This window comes from Cibotium barometz, chromosome 18 (assembly GCF_041138505.1).
Source record: "Cibotium barometz isolate CiBa-2024 chromosome 18, ASM4113850v1, whole genome shotgun sequence".
NCBI classification, from domain to species: domain Eukaryota; kingdom Viridiplantae; phylum Streptophyta; class Polypodiopsida; order Cyatheales; family Cibotiaceae; genus Cibotium; species Cibotium barometz.
In genome coordinates, this window is record NC_141063.1 from 57315629 (window position 1) to 57339185 (window position 23557).

Consider the following 23557-nt stretch of genomic DNA (forward strand, 5'->3'; position numbering starts at 1 on the left):
CCAGGCAAGTGGGAAAGCAAAGTGATGGCCATATCTTCAGATGATATCTCTTTCCCAGCTTGTAGGACTTCCTGCTGAAGCGCCTGCAGCTTGTTAATGTGTTCCCGCATCGTCGAAGACTTTGCAGGGTTCATAACCCGCATCTGCACTTCCAAGGAGATCCGTTTCATGGGGGATACCTTGTTATACAAAGAAGCCAAGTGCTCCCATATGCCTCTCGTCAGCGTCATGTGCTTCACATGATTGATCACTTGTGGTGTGCAATTGAGGAAAATAAACGACCGGACCCTGGCGTTGACACGGTCCCGCATGCGTACCTGTGCCTCTCGGTCCTTCCTCGTCGACAGTAACTCCCCTTCCTCAGCTTCCGGCCGGGGAACCCCGATGATGATAAAATCAGCAAGGTCATATGACTCCAGCACCGACTCCATCATGACCTTCCAGATGCTGTAATTGGACCCGTCCAACTGACGATCCACTGGGAACGTGGGAAGAGTAGGAATCTTCACGTGCTTCTCAGCCATCTCTAGTAAATCTGCCATCGCGGAGAGTAACCTGAAAGGGTGGGTGGGTGGGGAAAAAAAATCTGTAAACCTGCAAGTGGCTGTCCAGCACCTTGGCCCGCCTTCCTCTTGCACCTTCTCTTCCCGTTTGGCCCAAAACAGTCCACCAATCAGCAGCCTAACGCTCCCCCTCTTACGCCCAAGATCTGTCTAGAGCCTAGGGCTCTGATACCATGTCAGAATATGCAGCGGAAATGATAACCAAACTTGGGTAGACAAGAGCAAGTGGACTGCAGAAAATAAACAGCACAAGAAACACAGAGAGATAGGTGTATAAACTCTTCTCTATACACAAGATCCCGGAAAAACTGAATGAGGAAGTGGTGGGGGCAAGGGGCCTATATATACATCCTTGGGAGAGCAGTCGGCCAGCATAAAAGATGCCCATGACTGCTGAAAATGGTCCCACGACTGCATAAATGCAGTCGGCCAGCAGACAGGTGCCCACGACTGAGAAACTCCAGTAGGCCAGCAGCCCAGTAGCCCACGACTGATAAACATGCAGTCGGCCAGCACTGGAGTGCTCCTGGCATCCTCTGGCAACCCTCCCCACCACTAGGAAAAATGGGAAAAAATAGGGAAAAATACGGGGAGTGTGGAAAAATGATAAAACACCTTATACAGGGCGGGCACACCCACAACAGAGGCCCTGGTGTATGAATATAGACAGGAGATGACTTCTAACAGAATGGTGCCAATTTTTTTTCTAAGTTAGAACTTAAGAGTGGGTACCATCAGATTCGGATACGCGCTAAGGACATCCATGAGACAACATTACAGAGTCCGGACCGAGAAGGCCCATTATGAGTTTCTCGTTATGCCATTTGGTTTGACGAATGCTCCGGCCTCTTTCAATCATATGATGATGCGTATCTTTGTGGACTTGATTGGCAAGCGTGTATTCGTCTTTTTAGATTATATCCTTGTTTTCTCCTGCTCTTTGGAGCAGCATGATTTACACATCTAGTACGTCTTTTAACTTCTTGCACGGAATGAGTTGTTCATCAATGAGAAGAAGTTATAATTTTATTTGACAGAGAACCATTACCTTGGTTATGTTATTAGCAACCATGCCATTGGGAGGTGCTGCAACAAGATGGATATCCTGTCACTTACATGAGTCATAAGCTGGACCTCGTAGAACGCTATTACTTGGTATATGATAGAGAACTCCTGCTGTGATCCAAGCCATGAAACATTGGAAATATTTTCTATATGGGCACGAACACACCGTTCGCATAGTTCATCAAGCACTTAGATGGTTATAGACCATGCCTAGTGCTAAGAGAGGAGTGATTGTTAGGGTGGCTGGTGTTAGATCTTTGAACAGTTTGATGGTATGATCAAGTATCTTCCTGGCAAGGCCAATCTAGTGGTGGATGCATTGAGTCGGAAGGGAGCTACATCAATCATATCCCATGTGTTCTCCACCTTGCTAGACCTCGAGGGGAACAATCTTCATGAGATGTATGGGTAGTATTAGGACTCAGGCGAGTTCGGTGCTTAGCAGGTGACAGTATTGGAATAAGGGGTCCCCAGGCTATGGAGGCTTATAGAGCACCATGGTGGGTATGTAGAGAGGGATGAAGCTTGAAGGAGAGAGGAGATGGAACTTCAACCCATGGCAGTGATGCACAAGGATTATAGAGGGGAGAGAGAGAAAGAAGAAAGTTATATTAAACATCTTCAAAAGACCCAGTGGGTCTATGAGACCAAAAGTACAAAAGACTAGAGCTATGAGCTTGAATGTGGTCTGGTATCACATATACTTGCCTGGAAACGCCTGGTCTTATATGGTTTCATGAACGGAAATTGCTCATGCCAATGCTGCATTGCATAGCATCTTTATGTGCTTGCCTGCGAATGAAATTGCATGCTGTTTTCATGCTTGCATGACCTATGTGTAGTTCCGCAAATCCGAGCCATATGATACAAAATGGGACCATCCTATGGAGCTAACTCCCGGGTAGGAGGAGGGGGCCATCAAGGATATCAAGCGTGGGGGGGGGAGAGAGAGAGAGAAAGAAAAGAAAGAGATATATTAACGTCTACAAGAGGCCAAAGTGGCCTATGAGACAGAAGTACCAATACATCCAAAACTCAAGGAAACTAAATGTCTTGAGTAGAAAATAAAAAGCATAAACTGAAAAACAACTAGCTATAACCTGTGGCCAAAGAGGAACTAGTGGCCTGATACAACTGCCAGAAAAGGCATATCTGATAAAAGTGTGGAACTGGAAAAATGATAGGCTATGGGAAGCAGTTGAGTAGACTCATCCCATAATGTCTCCCATAGGTTGATCCAACATAGACAAGCTGAAAGAGAGAGAGAAGGAAAGAAAGATATATTAAGCGTCTACTAAAGACCCAATAGGCCTATGACACCAAAGTGATACAATAATGTCCATGGCATATCTCATCATGGAATGGAAAATAAAATAGAAAGAAAACATAAACATAGCTATCTCACTGGGGTGATACAAAACTGTCCATTGAAACTCATCATGGAAATACTAAGAACTTACAAAACATGAGAGCAACATCAGCTCCGAGTAGATGGTATACCACTCTCCAAAATATCAAGCATGCGGCTAATGAGTATGGCCGAGAGGTCTCCCTCAGCTATGTCACATGGAAAGGTAGCTCGACAGTGGTGGAGCATGTCCTGGATCTGGAGCTGATGAGGTGATCGTGGCTGGAGTGCGGAGGCTCGGTCTGAGGTAACTCCTCTTGGGTGAGGTAGGTCAGAGCAGCTCGTGGGAGGGTCCACAAGATTCACTATATTGGTGTCCTCCACCTCTTGGGTCCGGAAGAAACTGGTGATGGTTGGATGGCGAGGGAGGGGGCGGGGTGGCTGGGGCCGAAGCTCTCTCAACAAGGTGTCCCTGTGTCTGTGGAGCTCAAGTAGGAAGAGGCCTAGGCAACGCTGGTCGCGGAAGTCAATGATCCTGGAGAGTGGACCAAATCCCTCACGAAATAGACAATGAAACCTCCCGCAGATCTCATAGGATACTGGGCAGCGGCATATGTAATGCTCCTCCGTCTCAACCTCTGTGGGGGTGTCCGTATGAGCTTCCCGGCTCTGAAGATGCGCTCAGCTCTACCTGTTTTACTTTGAGGCGGTGGGATGAAACCCGTATCTGCCAATCGCAATCTGCATGGCATGGGACATGTGAACACTCAAGTAGCGTGGCTGCTGGATGAATCCATCCTCAGCGAGTGTGAGGAAGTGATATCCGTAGAAGTGCATCTTCGTGGGGAGCTCCGAAGGTGTGTTCCATGTGCAATGGGTGTAGAGGCTGAGAAGATCTAACCAGATAACCCGGTTGGTATCCTCGTGAGAGAGCCGGAGAAAAGGGTAGTCCAAACTATACTGAAGGGGGGTAGTTGGTCCATGCCGAGCCCATGTACTGAGAACCAAGTGGAAACTAGTGCATACTATACTCCAGAGTGGCCCTCAAGTGCTAGCTTTCTTGAGGACTCCAGGGCAAGCCTTGGGTACCTGTGGGGATCCATGTGACTGATGTGATGGAGGTATGTGACTCTCTGGAAGAGTGCATCCTCTACCATCGGGGCTTAAGCAAACTCTGCCTGGATAATCTGGTGTGGGATTGATGGTTTGTTGTGGATCATACGGGAGAACATCATGACTTGGGGCCTCTCAACTTGCTGCCAATCCTCATCGGATAAATCGGTTCCCCAGAAGGCTGCTTCATACATCAAGGTTGGTGTGACGAGGGTGTCAAAAAGCCAGCCCTTGGTCCTGGGCTCTTGGAAATGTGCCTGGAAGCACTGCCGCTCAAGCTCAAGGCTGCATAACCCCGTGTCACTCTGGCATGTGCTGTGGGAAGCATGGAGAAGTGTGGGCCACTGAAAGTGACACCAAGGAAGACATAGGATGAGACAATCTCCACAGGATCCCCTTTATATGTGAAGCTCAATCTGGATGTGAAGGGGCAAGAGGTATTGAAGATCATTACCTTGGTTTTACCAAGGTTAACAGAGAGATCCCGCTGAGTACAAAAGTCTTGTAAGGCAGCCAAGTGTCTCCGAAGCCCCTTGGCTGAGTCTAAGAGTAGGACAATGTCATTTGCATAAAGTAGTATGGATCAATATGCCTGCCAGTGTGGGACCAGCCCCGCCTAGTCCATCAATGAAGCTCGAGATCTCATCAATGTAGAGGCCGAAAAGAGTCGGTGATAGAGGGCAGCCATGTTTCACCCCAATAGTGCTGGAAATCTCCTGTGATGTACCTCCTGGGGCTCTGACTCGTCCGCTGACGGACTTATAGGGGGTGATGATGCTCCAAACCATGTTAGATGGGACTCCTATCTGCTGTAGACGGTGTAGGAGGCGTGCTCGGGGTACAGTATCAAAAGCTTTGCAAAAATCCACAAAGCAACAGTAAATCCTCTGATGCCGTGCTCTCCTCGATGATGGCACGGAGGGTGAAGATGTGGTGAAGGGTAGAGTAGCTCCTCCGAAAGCCATTATGTCCTGAGGCTTTGCATCCTTGGCTCTCTGCAAATGAACTAAGCTCCGCCTCTAGCACTGATCCATAGAGTTTGGCCACCCTCATCCATATGCTCAAACTCAATCTTCTTGCGAAGATAGCCAACATGGGCCTCATTGCGAACCTGATACAAAGAAGCAAGTACATCCCCTGCACCCTTAGAAGAAGTGCATGAACAAATGTGCGGTATAACCTGCCTTCTGCATGAAAGGGCAATCAAAGCATGTGCCTGAGCATCCTTGGCATCCCATCTGAGCTGTTCTGGAGTGGGTGTGGCAAAGGTGCAGAAGATGTAGCACCACCTGAAGATACATCATCACCTGCATCAATGGTTCTTGAAGTACTTGCTGCTCGTGCAGGAGCAATGGGCCTGACATTAGCCCGTGATACATAAACCCACAAATTCTTTGCTACAAGTACATGTTTCATCATGTATGCCCACATAGGATAGTTGGTGCCATCCAACTTATCCTCAACGGAAAGCATACCAAATAAATCACCAGTGTTTCCAGACATGGTGGTCACAAGTGTGTTCAAACAAGTAGTAATGCTGCAATAATGCTGTAACTCCCAAAAAATTTGGGGGAAATGCTCCAATGCCAACCAAATGTGCTTGCAATACCCAAAATTGCCTGCAAATAGTGCCAATTTTTGCAAAATCGAGTCAATTTCTCCAAAATCCCCAAATTTCTAGTGCAATTATGCACCAAATCTGCTGAAATCAATGCTAATGTGTGCCAGTTTTGCAATTGCAGGCTCAATTGTAAAAAGCCCCAAATTTGAACAGGCAATGTGTTCAATTTCAGGTCAAACCTTGCAGATCTGGAATTTGAAGTTGATTTGGGCAGTGGAGAGTAGGCACAGTTGTAGGTACAATTGTCCGGTACAGGCGCAGTACGGTCGTACGGCGGTGGGCGACGGCACAAGTGGCGGTGCTCAGGGTAGTAGACGCAGGCGGCGGCGCACAGGCAGCTGAGGGCGGCGATGGTGTCGAGGCAGGTACGGGCGCAGACGGTTACTGTCGTAGCTGGCGCTGGGCGCCTAGATCTGAGGCGCAGTGGACGGGCGGCGCCAGATCTGGAGCGGCGCAGGCGGCGCGAAGCAGATCTGGGGTGGCTGGGTGCGACGGTGCACAGGGGCGGCGGTTGCGGCGGCGGCAGTGCACAAGGGCGGCGGAAGAGCCGTACAGTACGACATACGGACAGAGTAGCGGGGGCGTGCAGAGGCGGCTGAGAGCGGTGGCAGGGTGGCTGAAGGCAAAACCCTAACCCTAACCCTAATGCAGCAAAACCCTAATTCCAGATGTGTGCAATAGGCTCAAGCTCTGACGGGCAGTAGGGGGCAAACCCTAATGCTAACCCTAGCCAAGCTCTGATACCAATGTTGGGTAGGAGGGAAGCTAGCCTGCACACACATACACATACACACAACCTCAAGCACAGAGAAACGTGAGAGTGCTGGAAAAGATGTACTATATAATAATATGAAAGTACAATGTGAGTACATAAAGTAGCCTAGGGCAAGGTGCCCAACACACATAAGTGTGTTCACACGGGGAAAAAAAGTGTCGAGTCACAGGGAAAAAGTGCCCGTGAGTAAGCTGTGTTCACACCTGAACTAGCCGGGAGTGGTCATGACCAACATTGGGTGCCTGAGGATGTATCAGATGAGGCTCAGACAGAAGTGGAGGAACTTGATTAGGTTCTTATTCCCGAGCAGATACTGGCACATAAGGAAAGAAAGGTACGAGGTAAAGTTTCCCGTTGCTATCTTGTGAATTTCAAGAATTGTTCACCGATGGATGTGAAGTGGATGGAGGAGGGTGACTTAGCAGATTCACCTGAAGTATTGAAGCTTTATATTGATGCCTTTGAGTTGGAGCCGACTCTTGTGACGACTCATTCAGGTTCAGTAGAGCATAGGTTTGGAGCCTTGCCTGATGCTCAAGAGGGGGGTAGCACCTCCGCTCCCTTGTTACAGACAGGCTCAGTCGTCATCTAGGAGTCGCTTGGTGACATCTTTGTATTCACCCGAAGGTATTGAGGCGTGATTAGTGAGGTGTGGTGGCTGGTTTTTGCGTCCAACATTTGGACCATTTCCTCCTGCATCTTGCTTAGCTGAGTTGCCATGTATACCTGCATGTCTGCCTTCCACCTATCCATCTCCTCTTGCATGGAGGCACGCAACTCACGCCTGAGGTCATCACTATCCTTGTTCTCCCCGAGCTTCTTTTGTAGGTGCTCAATGTCTGCTCCTGCATTTTTCATACTTCTCTCATGGTGGTCAGGCATGTTTTGATATGGGGGTTGCTGATCTTCTGTGTGCTCGCCCAAATCGAGCTGTATTTCCTCTCCTTCTCACCTCTAGTCCTTGTTGCCCCGACGAGCTGTCCATGTTGGACTGAAGGGGTCCCCCTTCTAGTACTGACTTTGGTCCTCAGTTGGTGGCCCCCATAGGTGGCCAGCTGCAAGTGGGGAGGCAAGTACATGCGACAAGAGGGAGCGTGTAGATAGGATTATGTTGCTGCCTGGGGGGCCTGAGCAAGGGCGGGTGGCGAGAGAATGACTGCAGGAAGGGGGGCAAAGAGAGAAAATGAAATGAGATGAAATCTGTATTAATGTCTTCAAAAGGCTATGAGACCAAAAGTTACAGGCGAAGAGAGAGAGAAAATGAAATGAGATGAAATCTGTATTAACGTCTTCAAAAGGCTATGAGACCAAAAGCTACAATAATTTGGTCAGATGAAGTACAAATGTCAGTGATGTGTAACAGAAAAAAGTGAGAAAAGATCTAAAGATCTAAAGATCAAGAGTAACATGGGAAAATGGGAAAGATGGGAAATCTGGGAAGCTACTAAGAGGGGACGAAAGTGTCCACACAGAGACATCTCTGGGCGCATGAGGCTCATGAATGTGTGAGGGTATAGACGGGCCCTCAGTGGATGAAATCCCTCATAGGTCGCTGAAGTATGAAGACAAGCTCCTTCGGGGTGAACTGCCCGAAGGGTATCTGCAGGTGATTTGCGATGATCTCTCTAATCTTTCCATGCCATATGGATGTGCTATACCCCGAGGTCTAGGGCGTCTGTCCCGACATAGCTGAGAGGCACGCTTAAGAGTGACCCCTGTGGATGTGGATGCGGCTGTGTCTTGACCCTACCTTTGCTGTGCTGAAGTGGTGCTCCCAAAGAAATTAGTAAGCTATCTCTGCACAAGACCTGTGTGTGCTACTCCTCCACGTATGAGTCTATCTATGCCGACGTATCTCTACTAGAAAAAGTTCTAGGCATCTTTGGTCATTGTAGTCCATCACTCTGGCAAGGGGGCCAAACCCCTCTCTGAAAAGGCAATGGAACCTCCTTCTAATCTCATAGTACACGGGGCATCGGCGGATGTAGTGCTCCTCCGTCTCTGGCTGTAGCTGACATATACACTGCTCTGCCGGTACTATTTGTGGTCCATATCTACCTGTCTCAATCCTCAGCTGATGAGAGGAAGTGCGGATCTGACCAATAATGCATCTGATGCCATGTGACAAATGTATGTCCATGTATCTCGGATGAGTGATGAAACCATCCTCTGTGAGGCGTAGCAGGTGATCTCTGTAAAAACTCATCTTCGTCCCTAGAGGGCCCATTGGTGATAACCCATGTCCTCTCATTGTCTAATCTGATAATATCCTGCCCGATGATTTTGTTTACCTCGCAGTGGTGCAAAGGTAGAGAAGGGGTATCTAAAAAGTACTGAAAAGGTGGCAATCTATCCATCAAGATCCCATGTAGACCGAACCATGTAGTCATCTGTGCATACCAGCATGTCTCATCTCCCCTTTTTGCAAGCTGTCGTGATGACTCCAAAGCGAGCCTAGCATATCTGTGTCGAGGGAGCTCCCATAAACTATGGTGGAAAGATACTGACCTGGTAACATCTACAAAAGGCCAAAATGACCTATTAGACCAAAAGGTTACATCATAACCTTGGAATACGTCATAATGGTTACTAAAAGTAGAAGAAAGGAACAAGAACTGAAATGCCAAAGCTGATCCCAATACAAAGAGCGTCAAGCATCTCTGCTCGCACAATCTCATGTGGCATTGAAGGCTTACTCCTAATCATGTGCGAGATCATCATCACTAGGGGCCTCTCCATTGGCTTCCACCCATCGTATACCTCTTCCGTATCTGTCTCCGCTGGCTCCTTCCTCTATCTCCTTCCTTCTATCTCCTCCTGTGGTACAACTGGGACCCTAGATGGGATCTCCATACAATAGTGCAGGTGTGACTAGTGTGTCAAATAGCTAGAGCTTCGTCCTCCGCTCATGAAATTGTTCGTAAGCATTGCCTCTCGAGTGAGCCCAGGGCTGCATAGCCACACATCAATCTGGTTTCGGCTGCCTTCCGCATAGAGAACTGCGGTCCAGCAAAAGTGATCCCAAGATATACATAAGAGGTCACATGCTCCACGGGCTCCCCACTATATGTAAACTACTGTGCGGTCTGCCTATCCACTGCGGGGAGGTATTAAAGATCACAACCTTGGTCTGCCCAAGGTTCACAGTGAGGTCCCAGTCCTCGCAGAAGGCCCGTAATGCATCCAAATGCCTTTGTAGCCTGTCTGGTGAGTCAGTGATAAGGACAATGTCGTCTGCATAGGTATCAAGACTCTTGCCAATCACGCTCCTGGTCCTCCCTGTCTATGTAGTCAAATATCTCATCAATGTATAGCCCGAATACAGTAGGAGACAAGGGGGCAGCCCTGTTTCACCTCGATAGTGCTGTGTATGACCTGTGAGTCAACCCCTGGGGGGCTTGTACTCGGCCAGTGACAGACTCGTAAAGTGTGAGGATCCCCCAAAGCATATCTGTTGTACTCCCATAGAATAGTATGAGTTTAGATGTAGGTTTACTGTCTTGTTTGGGTTTTGAATGGTACGAGCCCTAGTGGCAATGCCTGTGATCAAGCAAGGCGTGTGAATGAGCAATTGAAGACCTTCTAGCTAGTCTTGCTTGGTCTAAGGAGTATCATGTATGCCTGCACTATCTCCATTATCTTACCATGAAACAAGAAATAATTTGCATGCAATTACAAGGGTGATCACCAGTGTTGTTTTATCAAGATGGACTTCTATCAATAATGTATGCATCAAGTCTAATGCGTTTTTTCACTTATGGTGGCAGTCAACCTCAAAGCGTGCCGCCGAGGAGGTGTTGAAAGAGGTTTTTTTAAAGCCTTTTTTTTCCATGCAATTTATAGCCTTTTGTTGTGAAGTGCTAAGCATGTTGCCATTGTATGGCATCTCTACTAATGAAGCTGACTTGCTTGATTATTTAGGGCTTTTCAAAGTTAGAAGAACATTTTCACAAAAATGGAGGTGTTGTTGATGAGCTTGTTACTGTTGCCAAGGTGAGTCCCCTCTCTTTCCATCATCATGATATTCGGAAAGAAAGAGATGCATGTAGTACCAGGATGGGCAGGAATCGGTTTAAATGTTTTTGTCTTTTTTTTGTGCTTTTATCAATAAACTACTGTTAATCATATGGTTTTGACATGATAGGTAAGTTTCCCCTGAAAAAGGTAAAACCATAAAGTCAAAAAAATAAGGGATTACCTTGAAGAACTAGAACGCAATCCCAAATCACATAGTTTCTGGGGGTGTGGCAGTCCATGGAGCGGATGAGGGTAGTGGTTTGCTCACTTTCTCTATTGGTCCCCATGGCAGATTAGAGAGATCCCAGCTCCCCTTGGAGGATTTTAGTTGATGCACCTTACAGTGTGGGTGAGGGTGATTGGATTAAAGTTACATGAGTGGCAATTAGCCCCGCCACAGGCCAAGGTGGCTGTGGATATGGGAGAGCCGACCCCTCACGTGTCTCCAGTGGGACCCGGGAGAGTGGACTTGGCACGATCCCACTGATCAGGAAGAGAGACTCTAGATCTGTTACGACCTTGTGTTTTTCCCTTTGGACAACAAGCAGGTGGGCACGGGCACGGGCACGGGATGGACAGTGTGAACAGGCATCGGTTTGGATATAAAAAGGAAACCCATAGATGGTGGCCAGCCCAAGTGTGAAAGGGGACAAAAGGGATTTTAAAGTTTATAAGGTTTAATAACCTTTGAAGGCTTAAAATAATATTATTTGGAAGCATGCGTTTTTGCTGTAAATCTTGCTTTCTGGAAAGCGAATTAAATTGCATCTTTATAAAAGGCGAAGGGTGGCAGGATTCCGAATGACATGGTGTCGTGTGGTGTGGCGCATCACCATGGCGATCACAGGCTGACTCTCTCTCTCTCTCTCTCTCTCTCTCTCTCTCTCTCTCTCTCAGATGCAGAGCGTATACAGCCATCACAGAGAGATATCCGATTTTATTCAGAGAGCTACATTCCCTACGCCAGATCTTTGAGGCAGCAGACCAGCGCATACTGGGGAGATTCATTCTAGACATACAACGCCACAGAGAGACATTATTACAGGCTCAGACAGCTCCAGAGGGGGGGGCGACAGACACAGATTACTACATTTTTTCAGAGATCCATCCCCCTCCCAGCCCCTACACGGCAGGGAATTACTCTCCAGAGAGCAGAGACACTTAGAGCCCGCAGGAGACAGAGGACACCTGGCTTTCAGACACCACGCCTATACCAGAGAGAGATGACAGAGATCAGAGCTCAGTTTCACAGAGAGGGTGCGGAGCGACTGGCTCGCTTCAGAGCACACCCAGGCATGTTCTTCAGGGAGCTGTGGACACCCCCTTCACTGATGTATACCATTTTATACCCCCAGTATGGTACAGGATGGAGCTAGCTAGGTTGCATATCATGATTGTATACTCCATGCATATAGCTTTGCATTCTCCTAGTAGTAGAGCTCCATCCCCTGCACACCCAGATTCAGCTTTTTTGTTCAGTACTTTTTCATTTTGTTGGGATGACAGAGGATACCCCATACAGGTACTCTGATTTGTCTCATAGGCCGAGTTCGGTCTTTTGGAAGACGTTAATAAAATCTCTCTCTCTCTCTCTCTCTCTCTCTCTCTCTCTCTCTCTCTCTCTCTCTCTCTCTTGCTTGGATGTATGCGGGCTGGATTGGCAGCAACAGGTGCTTTTCTCTCTCTCTCTCTCTCTCTGTCTGGCGACTGTTGGGCTACAGGATAGGAGGCAAGTTGGACGGCACGAAGGCTGTGATTGAGGAGGCGAGATGTGGCTCGCGCGTGAGGCCGCGCTTTTCCAAATCTGTGTCTCTCTACGTGTGTGTGGCGATGGCCCCGGGCAACAGCAAAGCTGATCGAAAGGCCGCTCTGGATGTGGCGACATGGATGTTTAACGTAAGCACTTCCGTGGGCATCATCATGGTCAACAAGCAGCTCATGGCTGTCCATGGCTTGAGTTTCGCCACCACATTGACAGGGTTTCACTTTGGCATGACGACACTTATGACTTTTGCTTTTCGCTGGCTCGGTTACGTTCAGTGCTCAAGTTCGCTCTATGTGCTAACTTCTCCATCGTCGGTATGAATGTCAGCCTGATCAAGAGATAGTGGAAACTATAGGGACTCTTGTGTGTGAGAGGTTGAGGCATGGCTCTTGGTGCAACCGCTGAGCAAGAAAGAGGACATGTGAACTTCTTGTTGATGGCTGAGAGCTGCTTGGCTTATGGAACAGTTTGGAAACAGGAAGAAAGCATTGTATTTTGCAGAAAGTTTTCATCATGTGTCAGCTGAGCTATTTGGCTAAGAACATGGGCATGAGGCTGAGCCTTCGAGGACACGTGGATGGGCTCATGGAAGAGACGGGCTGTGGTCCTATTCATGCTAGTGAGCGCGGCACTTCTTCTCTTTGTCTTCAGTTCCTGTGTACCTGGCTGGTTTGAAGTGCTCTCTTTCTGAGACATGTCCTCTATCTTTCTCTCCTTAGGTTTTGGCAACCGTGCTTGGATGGTATATCTATCATGGAAACAGGACACTGGTTTTTCGAGAGGAAACAGAACTTTAGTATTGAGGAAACAGGCCTATGGTTTATGGGATATAGGTCTATGGTTTATCGGATACAGGTCTTTGGTTTCATGTGGAAAGCATGTCTCTGGATTCATGTGAACAGGTTGTAGTTTTCTCGAGGTTACATGCGAGCTGTGACTATAGGGAAGGACATATGGTTTAGTACAGCCCTATTGGTGTTTGGGAAAGGGTTTGAGAGATCCATGGTAGTTGTGGAGAAGACCTTTTCAAGCAGGGAGGTGTTGTACAGGTGTGCCTTCTCTATGGAATGCTTTGTTGTAATAACGAGAGTTCTTAATTGAAAGTCCTGGGTGAAAGCTTCGAGGGATCCTATTGGTAGAGGATTCTACGAGTTGTACTTTATACTCAAATTTTGATCAAATAAAGAAATACCGCAAGGGGCGCCACTGCGTTTTGGGGCCAATCGGTGTCCTTGTACTATTTGCACGAGCAACTAGCTCCCCCTGTTTTTTCCTTTTCCAGGTCTCCATGGGTGATGAAGTGTTTTGTGTGCAAGTGTTTGTTTCAACGCCCGTCAGATTTCTGAAGGCCGGTTTCAAGATCCCCCATTTTCTGCATATACAGTGCGGCCAGGCCACAAGATTCAGATGCTAGAGATTGATGGCACCCCGACTGTTACGTCCCAAGGCTAACTAGGGTTAAGATCCTCGGGTTGGGTTAACCATAGCCCAAGGTTAGGCATCTTAAGTGGGGGAATTAGTAGTTTTTATGAGACATGTGCTATATTTGGCTCTTGGTTTATAGGAGGCCTATATAAGAAGTCACTTTATGGGTCAGTTTGGAGAGAGAGCTCCTTAGACCTGGACTCGAGGCCTTGAGACTACTCCGTGCTTACATCCGATGGGTGTGTACCGGTGGTGTGGGATGCTAGGGACCTTGCACGTGGAGCCATGTCTCGGATGCTACTTTCCCCCTTGCTCGGGGGTGAGCTTGAATGGCTCTATGGTTGGGCGGTGAGCTTGATGCTATGTCCTTTTGTTTCCATGTTTATGCTTAATCGTAGGGTTTATCTGGTTGGGATTTTACATTGGTATCAGAGCTAGACCTACTTCGATTAAGCGTGGAAATCTCCGAAAGGAGGAGAGGAGAAAATCCGTGCCTTGGATCTTCTGGAGCTTAAGTCATCGGGTTGCTTTTTCGCTTTCCAAGGTCTGGGTGGTATGGGATGCTTGGACGGAGGGCGGGGAGTAACTGGGCTGAAGGGAGAAGATCAGTGTGGTTGGATATGTGGGAGTTTTGCAAAGAACTCCATATCCATGTGAAAAAGCAGAGAGAAAAGCATCGTGCTTTTGGTGCTTTTTTGAGTTTTATGCGGGGGAATTCTTTGCCCTAAAACCTTCTGTCTGTAGCCATGCTTTTGCATCTCTAGGCTTCATCTGACAGCTTTTTTCTCCATGGCTGAATTATCAGGGTTTTCTGTGCGGACTGGTCACCCTGTCTGCGAGGGGTATGCGTAGATTTGAGGTTGATCTAGGGCTGCTGTGAACAGTCCTGCTGGTCGCCATGATACAGGAGGAAAGAAAGAAAGAAAGAAAGAAAGAAAGAAAGAAAGATTTTATTAACTTCTTCCAAAAGACCGAACTCGGCCTATGAGACAAATCAGTGTACCTGTGTGGGGTATCCTCTGTCATCCCAACAAAATGAAAAAGTACTGAACTAAAAAAGCTGAATCTGGGTGTGCAATAAGTACAATGAGTGGGGGAGGTGATGGAGCTCTACTACTAGGAGAATGCAAAGCTATATGCATGGAGTATACAATCACGATATGCAACCTAGCTAGCTCCATCCTGTACCATATTGGGGGTATAGAATGGTATACATCAATGAAGGGGGTGTCCACAGCTCCCTGAAGAACATGCCTGGGTCTGCTCTGAAGCGAGCCAGTCGCTCCGCACCCTCTCTGTGAAACTGAGCTCTGATCTTTGTCATCTCTCTCTGGTATAAGCATGGTGTCCGAAAGCCAGGTGTCCTCTGTCTCCTGCGGGCTCTGAGTGTCTCTGCTCTCTGGAGAGTAATTCCCTGCTGTGTGTGTAGGGGATCGGAGTGGGGTGGATCTCTGAAAAAAATGTAGTAATCTGTGTCTGTCGTCCCCCCTCTGGAGCTGTCTGAGCCTTTAATGATGTCTCTCTGTGACGTTGTATGTCTAGAATGAATCTCCCCAGTATGCGCTGGTCTGCTGCCTCAAAGATCTGGCGTAGGGAATGTGGCTCTCTGAATAAAATGGGATATCTCTCTCTGATGGTTGTATATGCTCTGCATCTGCATACATAATGCTCCTCACTCTCCACCTCCTCTCTGCACAATCTGCATACCCTCTCCTCTCGGGGGATCCGTGCTGCTCTGCCAGTCTTGATCTCCAATCGATGTGATGAGACTCTAAAGCCCTCCATGTATCTAGGCCTCTCTATAAATCCATCATCAGTGATACTCATGAAGTGATCTCTGTAGTATAGCATCTTCGGTGGAAGAGGCTGTGTAGGTGATATCCATGTCTCTCGTGTATAGAGTTGCCATAGGTCCTGTCTCAATACTCTGTTCCTCTCACTAATGAGAGAGATGGATATGTGGTGCATCCCTGTCATACTGGAATGGTGGTAGATGATCCATGTCTAGGCCATGCTGTGAGAACCAATGTGTGACCTTTGCATACCATGATCCTCTGTCTCCTACCTCAGCCAGCTGTCTAGATGCCTCAAAAGCTCAGTATGACAATCTGTCCTGTGGCATCTCTCTGAATCTGTCTAGAAGGCATATAGTCTGGAATATGGCCTCTACCATCATAGGAGGCGCAGCAAACTCTGCACGGATAATGTCATGAGGTACTGATGGTTTGCTGCGGATCATGCGTGCCATCATGAGGGCCTGTGGTCTCTCTATCTGTGTCCACCAATGGGTAGCAAGGCCTGGCGCCCATACCGCTGCTCCATACATTAGTGCCGGTGTGACTAATGTGTCAAATAGCCACCCTTTCGTCCGGGGCTCCTGAAAATGCGCGTGGTGGCACTGTCTCTCTAGCATAGCCAATGCTCCATATCCCCGTGTCAATCTGGCTTTGGCTCCTGAACCCATGGTGAAGCGCGTGGCTGTTGTGCAGAGAAGGTAACCCCTAGGTACACGTGTGATGTCACCACCTCCACCTGGCGTTCTGCGAGAGTGAATGTCAGCTCACTCCTGCCCTGTCTCGATGTATGAAAGACCATAACCTTGGTTTTCCCAAGGTTGTAGACCTTCCTCGCTCAGCATATAAGCTAAGCTCTTCTTCCAACACTGCACCATAGAGTTTGGCCAACACGTGGCCAACCATAACCTTCCTGTAGTTGCTCGGATCGAGCATATCCCCTGTTTTGTGGATCGGCACAATGGTGTGCATTGTCCACTCCGCAGGCAAACCCTCTGCTAGTGCCCTGTTAAACAGGTGTGCAAGAAAAGGAGCCAAAGAATCTACTGCATATATGAGATTCTCACCCTGTACGCCCATATGGTCGGCGGCCCGTCCATGCTGTAGGTGGCGGATAGCTTCCTTTACCATCGAGTGGGTAAAGAAGCTAGTTGTGGTAGGTCGAGGCTCCTGTGGCTAAGGTATAGGTGGCTGTTGTGGGGCGTGGTATAGGCCCTCTGCATATGTGTGCCATGTCTGTGGGTCTGCAATGGGTGTCGCTGTCCGGGGTTCTCTAAAGTGCGGCCATGAGATACGGCTATCTCTACTCATGAAGAAATGAAAGATCTCTAGCTCCTCTATGTCTGCGAAGGCCCGCCTTTTGTGGCGAGTAAGTCTCCTCATCTCTCTCCTCGACTCCTGCTCTGTGATGGCTCCCAAGGCTCTCTGTATGCGGAGCTGTGAGTATAGGGCTCTGCACTCGTCATCATACCATCTGTTCTGGGGCATAGTCCCAGATCTCGCAGGCTCTCCTGAGTGGACAGGATGTGGGAAGCTCTGTAATGCAGCCGTGTGTAGGAGTGATGCCAGCTGGGTTGTAATGGTATCCATAGGTGCCAGGTGATCCATGAGTAGGAGCCCATTCTCTACGCTGCCAGTGTATATGTCTGCCATGTCATGTGTGAAGTAGATGGTAGTGTGTGGTGTCGGTATGTGGGGGGCTGGTGATACCAGTGATCCGGCTAGTGAAAATGTCAAGTATGTATGATCTGCCCCAATAGGACGAGGTGGGATGGAGAATGAGGTGGCAAGTTGTGATGCCTCCAAAGATCCCATAATGTAGTCCACCACCGTGCCTTCGGTCCGTGTATGACCCCATGTGGGAAGCATGTCAGCCCTCCTGATCCCGGCCACTGTAGCATCTCGTTATGAATAACGAGACGATGCGTGGCTCCCAACTCTAGTAAGTGGTCCCCATAATGTCCTCTGTCTGGTCCAGTGTCCTCTGATGCCCGACTAGCCCCTATCTCCTCTGGATCCACAGGGTGGAGGATCTCCATGTCATCATAGTCATACACCTCACACTGTCTGCTCTGTGTGTGGGCATTGAAGTCACCCGTAAGAAATACTTTCCCTAGTGTTGAATAATGCATAATCTCCTCTGACAGACAAGTGTATGGCGAGGCTCCTTTCTCCTCCTCCTGTGGCATGTCCTCTGTAATGACATAGGAGGATCCTGACGGAGGAAAGTAACATAGGGCTATGTATATAACCCTGTCCTGTGAGAGCTGTAAGCTGATCCACATGTATCTAGCCTCTGGATCCTGTGCTACCACTCTCTGTCGCCCCTGTAGCTCGCGTCTGAATAGAACTGCTACTCCCTTCGACCCTCTCGAGGTACCCTGGCGTGTGGTCCTCCTGAATGCTGACTCCCACTGGAATTCCTCTACTCGAGGTAGCCCTCTCTCTGGGCTCTGATGTGTCTCTATCAGAAGTATGATGTCTCTCCCCACCATAACATGCTGCAGTCGTCCAGGCTGCACCCATAGTGAACCATTACAGTTCCATACTGCCATGCGTATCTCTGTCAGTGGCCTGGTCTGTGTCCCATAGGCCCCAAACCGCTAATCCATGGGCCGGCCATCAATGATGACCCGACCATCTCGATAGAAGGCCTTCTTGCCTTCTTTGCTCGCGTGTAAGACTCGTGGCATGCAAGCTCTCCTATGCTCTAGTTGCATCCTCGTGAGATCATCATCCAAGAAAATAGGAGCTCCCTTTAAGCCTCGTAGTATGACCCTCTTCCTCATGAAGGTGACCCTCTCCGTCTCTCTTGCAAACTGTAGGATGAGTGCTCGCTTGCGTGTTGAGTCTTTCCCGGCTCTCCATGCTTTGGTGAAGGGGAGAGGGTCCTCTTCCCTGTAGCCTAGCTTCATGCATAGAAGCTGTCCATGTTTCTCAGGAGTGGAGTTGGGTGTCTCGGCTATACCTGTGACTCGAATGTTGAGGCGGCGGGCATGCCTTATCTTCTCCTCCTCAATGGTGGTGTGAATGATTTGATGTTCTTCCCTTTGAGTCTCCTCCCTCACTTCTTTGCAGATGTTCTTTTTCACCACCTCAACCCATCCTGAGTGCTTGGCTTTGAGTTTTCCCTCCATGTCCTTTGTGATCTCCTTGGAGATCTCTTCTTTGGTGGCCGTGAGAGTGTTCTCATTGATCTCCCCTTCTTCCTTCTCGGTGTTCTTGACGGCTACCAGTTCCACTTTCAATGAGTGCTGTGTTCTCTTGTTCAAGGCCCGTGACCCGTGCTTCGAGGGCCATGATGTGCCGGTGTAGTTTGTTCTCCACCTCATTGAGGTTGGAATCGGATGTCTTCTTATTCTCCTTGATTAGTGCCATCATTGCCGTCTCGAGGGCCTTGAGTTTCTCTTGGAGACAAGGGGCCATTCCTCGAGATTGAGGAGAGAGAGTTATGTTGCTGCCTTGGGGGCCTCCCTAGCGGAGAGGGAGGGGGGCGAGCATATTGTTAGCAGTACTGGGCGAACAGAGATGAGCGGAGAGGGAGGCGGGCCAGCATATTGCCAGCAGTACTGGGCGAACAGAGATGAGCGGAGAGGGAGGCGTGCCAGCATATTGCCAGCAGTACTGGGCGAACAGAGATGATCATGCGTGGAGGTTTTGACGTGTAGAGAAGGCTGTATGGGCACTGCCCAGAGCACAGAGAGAGGGGAAAAGCACTGCTGTGGGCCGATTCAGGCTGTCCTGTGTGACTGCCCATGTGTGGCCGTGCTACCCATGAGTGGGCATGCCCGGGTGTGAAGGGGGACGCCCGATAACCAGGCTGGATGGCCAGAATATGGGCGCATATCAGCAAGGCCCGAGTACTCTATATGGCTGGTAGGTGCGTGGTGTGTGTAAAAAAGCACACGTGGTGCTTTTTGCCAAAAAAAACAGGTCGATTTTTTGGTGGGCGCATATCTGAGATGCTTTATTTGGCATCAAGTATGCTTTTTCGGGTGTTTGGTCACTTACGCACACAAAATTATGAAGAAGACCAGAATTTGTGCCTTTTAACACCCTGAACTGCTTGCTTTTGATCTCTTTTCTGTGCATCACCTCTGCTCTTGCCTGTTTAGACAAGTTTACACCTCCACCTCAAGCTTTTACTTTCTTTACAAGTACTCTTTCTGGACAGATTCATGGCTGAATACATCTGAATACATGGGTACCTTGGTTTCATCTGTGGAGGTGTTTGGACCTTTATCAGCCTCTCTTGCAACAACTCAACTTGGGGTAACTACAATATCGATTGCTCCTACGCAGGATGGTGATACAATTCAACCTAGTATACCATAGGTGTTCCTTCAGTTTGTGGGACAACCTATACCCGCTTTACAAACAGATGTGGATCCCAATTTTTTACATGCTTTTTCACAGTTTTCTACTCTGTATTCTCAGTATACGGGTTATGTACAACCTCCTCTACCTTCGACACAACCTTCTCCTATTCCTCAACCTCTTGCATCTCCACGAGTGGATACTTTCTATGCCACTGTGCTTGATCGACAACGGCAACTCACGGAGCTACGCTCCCAGGCTCCCCAAGCTTCAGCTAGTAATCCTCCTTCTCTGCAAGTGCCTTTTCATCCGGAATCGTTTTCCGGTCAGAAGAAAGAGTGTGAGGAGCTTTACTTGGATAGCTGGCTTGCGAAGTGGATCACCTTTTTTGATCTGTACAGATACCTTGATGCTCAGCATATTAGTCAGATTCAAATTATGCTTCAGCATAAGGCGTTTGCTTGGTGGAAGGACCTTCGTGAAAAGCCGATAACATGGGCTGATTTTCAGCAAGTGTTTAAACAACAGTTTGTCTCCATCAACAAAATTGAAAACTTTCGTAAGTTGTTCAAATTGGAGATGGGAAAGAAGAGCCTGGACAACTGTTACTAGGAGTTCAAAGACTCGGTGAACCGTTGTAAGGCCCTTGAGGAGCCTCATGTGTTGGTGTATATGCTTTATTTATTCGGACTACCTCCAGATTATCAGAATGAGGTTCTACTGAACCGTATTCATTCTTGGACGACATCTACCGTATGCCAAGAATTTTGATGACACCCTTGTTGTCAGAAGAGGTGGTGAGCCTGCGGGTGAGTCTGCATGCAAGAACCAAAAATCCTCTAAAGAGAAGAAACGAGGTAGTTTTGCAGCATCCTAGGATGGTCAGTCGTCACAACGCAATCCCAAAAAGCGCTCGAGAGGCAAGAAAAGATCTGCTCCGCAAACCAAAGAACAGTGCAACCAGCTCGGTCATCACTATTGAGATTGTCCGAAGAAGAAGTCTGCAGGGGGTAAGACCTCGGTACATATTACGGAACTACAAGGTAACTCTTTGATCTCTTCTGTTGAAATTCATCATTTGGCCTTAAGTAGTCGCTGTGGATATCAAATAAGTGAATCTGCTTTCAGTCCGCATGATCTCCTCTGAGTTGAGGGATCTGTAGGCGGCCAAAGTGTGCGGATTCTATTTGACAACGGTTCTACTCACAATTTTATTTCTTCACGTTTGGTATAGACACTCCGGCTACCCATGGAGGCAAGTGATCATCGATATGTGGTCAACCTTAATCGGGGTGCAGACGTGGAAGTGTGGGATCGAACGGTGCCTAGATTGGAGGTCCAGATTCAGGACTACCGGGAGGCTTTGGACTTCCATATCATGAACCTTGATAGGGTAGATATGATTTTGGGAATGTCCTGGTTTTTTGACAAGAGCGAGACGATAATATTAGATTATTGGACTCATAAGTTCTCACTTGTTCATGATGGTGAACTCTATGTAATCTGGGGTGATGTCCTGCGTGGATTTTCTGATGTAAACTCGACTCAGGCTTTGGCCGAGGATATATATATGAATCACTTTTTGATCCAAATTCTGTGTCTTTTCTTGTTTCTATGATCTTTTCAATTCTGAAATTTGTTAAGATCATCTGCTTTAGAATGTAATTCTATCTCAAGCAATAGTTGTACTAAAGAACAACAAATTTTGGACAATATTTGAAAGGGGTTTAGTGATGTATTTCCTTAAGAGTTAGCAGATGGTCCGTCACCCGAGCGGGGTGTTGACCATGAGATTGAGCTATTGCCTGGTAGCCATCCCGTCTCCCGGCAACCTTATTGGTTTAACGAGAGGGAAGAGGACGAGATTGCTCGACAACTGCAAGAGTATCTCAATAAAGGTTTTGTTCAATCTAGTAAGTCTCCATGGGGTGCTCCCGTTCTTCTGTCACGGAAGAAAGATGGTAGTATGCACATCTGTGTGGATTACAAAGGCTTGAACAAGCTCACTGTCAAGAACAAGTATCCTTTACTTAGGATGGATGACTTGGTGAATCGTCTTTAGGGTGCTTAGTATTTCACCAAGATTGATCTATGGTCAATCTTGAATGGCCTATTCCAAGGACGATTAGACAAGTGAAATCTTTTTTGCGATTCACTGGCTTTTCGAGAAGTTAATCGAGGCCTATGCCAAGATTGCCGCCCCTTTGACTGAACTCTTAAAGGGGGTGAGAAGCAAGAAAGGCAAGTTAAGTCCTCCGGTGGTTTGGAGTGACAAGTTGGACCAGTGTTTTAGAGCATTGAAGGAGCTTGTTACCTCAGCGCCTATGTTGCTGATTGTGGATTCCAGTAAACCTTTTGTGGTTGAAATGGATGCCAATGATTATGCAATAGGTGCTGCCCTATTCCAGGATGGGAGGCCCATAGCATTTGAAAGTAAAAAGCTTTCAGATGCACAGATGAGGTACCCTACCCAGGAAAAGGAGCTTCTGGCAGTTATCCATGCGTTGAAGATGTGGAGACACTATTTGTATGGGTCTTGATTTGTAGTCTGGACAGATCACCATTCGTTGAAGTATATTTGTGATCAGCCTGATCTGAGAGGTCGGAAGGCCAGATGGGTTGACCTCATGCAGGAGTTTGACTTTGAGATCCGTTACCGTAGGGGAACAACCAATCGGGTTGCTGATGCCCTTAGGAGGATCCCCGAGGTTAATGCTATCTCTTTTGCTGAGATAACGACTGACTTCTATCTATCTCTCAAGGGCGTTGCCAACAAGATTCCCATTTTGGTCGAATTTGGCAATTGGTCCAGGCCGGAAGCAGCCTGCGAGATCCGAGTGTTCCGGACACTCCGGTGAGTGTTGCTGAGAGAAAGATATTGGAAAAGTATTCCACTAGAGGTGGATTACTGTTTAAGGACGGCAAGGTTTGTGTGCCCAGTGATCTGGACGTCCAAACTTTGATATTGCATGAGTGCCATGATGCACCTAGTGCAGGGCACCCGGGCATACATAGAACCTTAGCCTTGGTTGGCTGTCATTTTTACTAGCCGCGCATGAAGTCCTTTGTCGAGGATTATGTGCAGAAGCGTTCCCAGTGCCAGCTTAACAAAGCTGAAAGGCTTAGAGCTGGAGGATTGTTACATCTTGTGCAAATTCGTGAGAACAAATGGCAAAGTAACTCGATGGATTTTGTAGTTGAATTACCCCGGACTAATAGGGGCCATGACTCAATCTGGGTTGTTGTAGACCGATTGACGAAGATGGCAAGATTTATCCCTACTAAGTTGATGGTGAAGAGTCACGAGTTGGCTCAGCTCTTTGTGGAGTAGTTGTACAAGCTTTATGGACTACCTTAGGAGATTGTGAGTGACAGGGATCCCAAATTCACTGCACAATTTTGGCAATCCGTATTTTCCAAATTGGAAACACGCTTGAGTATGTCATCTTCAGATTATCCTGAGTCGAATGGTCAGACAGAGAGGACTAACCAGACTATGGAAAAAATGTTGAGTGCGTATGTCTCCAAGAGAGTCTGAGTGGGAAAGGTACCTCCCACAGATTGAGTTTGCTTAAAATAGCAGTAAGCATGTAGCTACTGGTTATAGCCCATTCATGCTTATGTATGGTTATGAACCAAAGTCACCTATAGCCGTTGGGTTAAGGGGAGTCAAATTGCAATCAGCAGTGGACTTCTTGCAAGATATGCAAGACATGCTGAAAATCGCAAGGGAAAGCATAAAGAGTAATTAAGAT

The 23557-nt window shown here is 47.9% G+C and overlaps 1 protein-coding gene across 1 annotated transcript in view; it reads left to right on the plus strand.

The window, feature by feature from the left end:
- The window catches only part of PDE318 (P-loop containing nucleoside triphosphate hydrolases superfamily protein), a 120064-nt gene that overhangs the window by 36613 nt on the left and 59894 nt on the right, over positions 1-23557 (plus strand). The window contains exons 7-8 of the mRNA XM_086812774.1: positions 10253-10291; positions 10407-10478. Of these exons, the coding sequence (XP_086668900.1) occupies positions 10253-10291; positions 10407-10478 (111 nt within the window). The remainder of the gene's footprint in view (positions 1-10252; positions 10292-10406; positions 10479-23557) is intronic.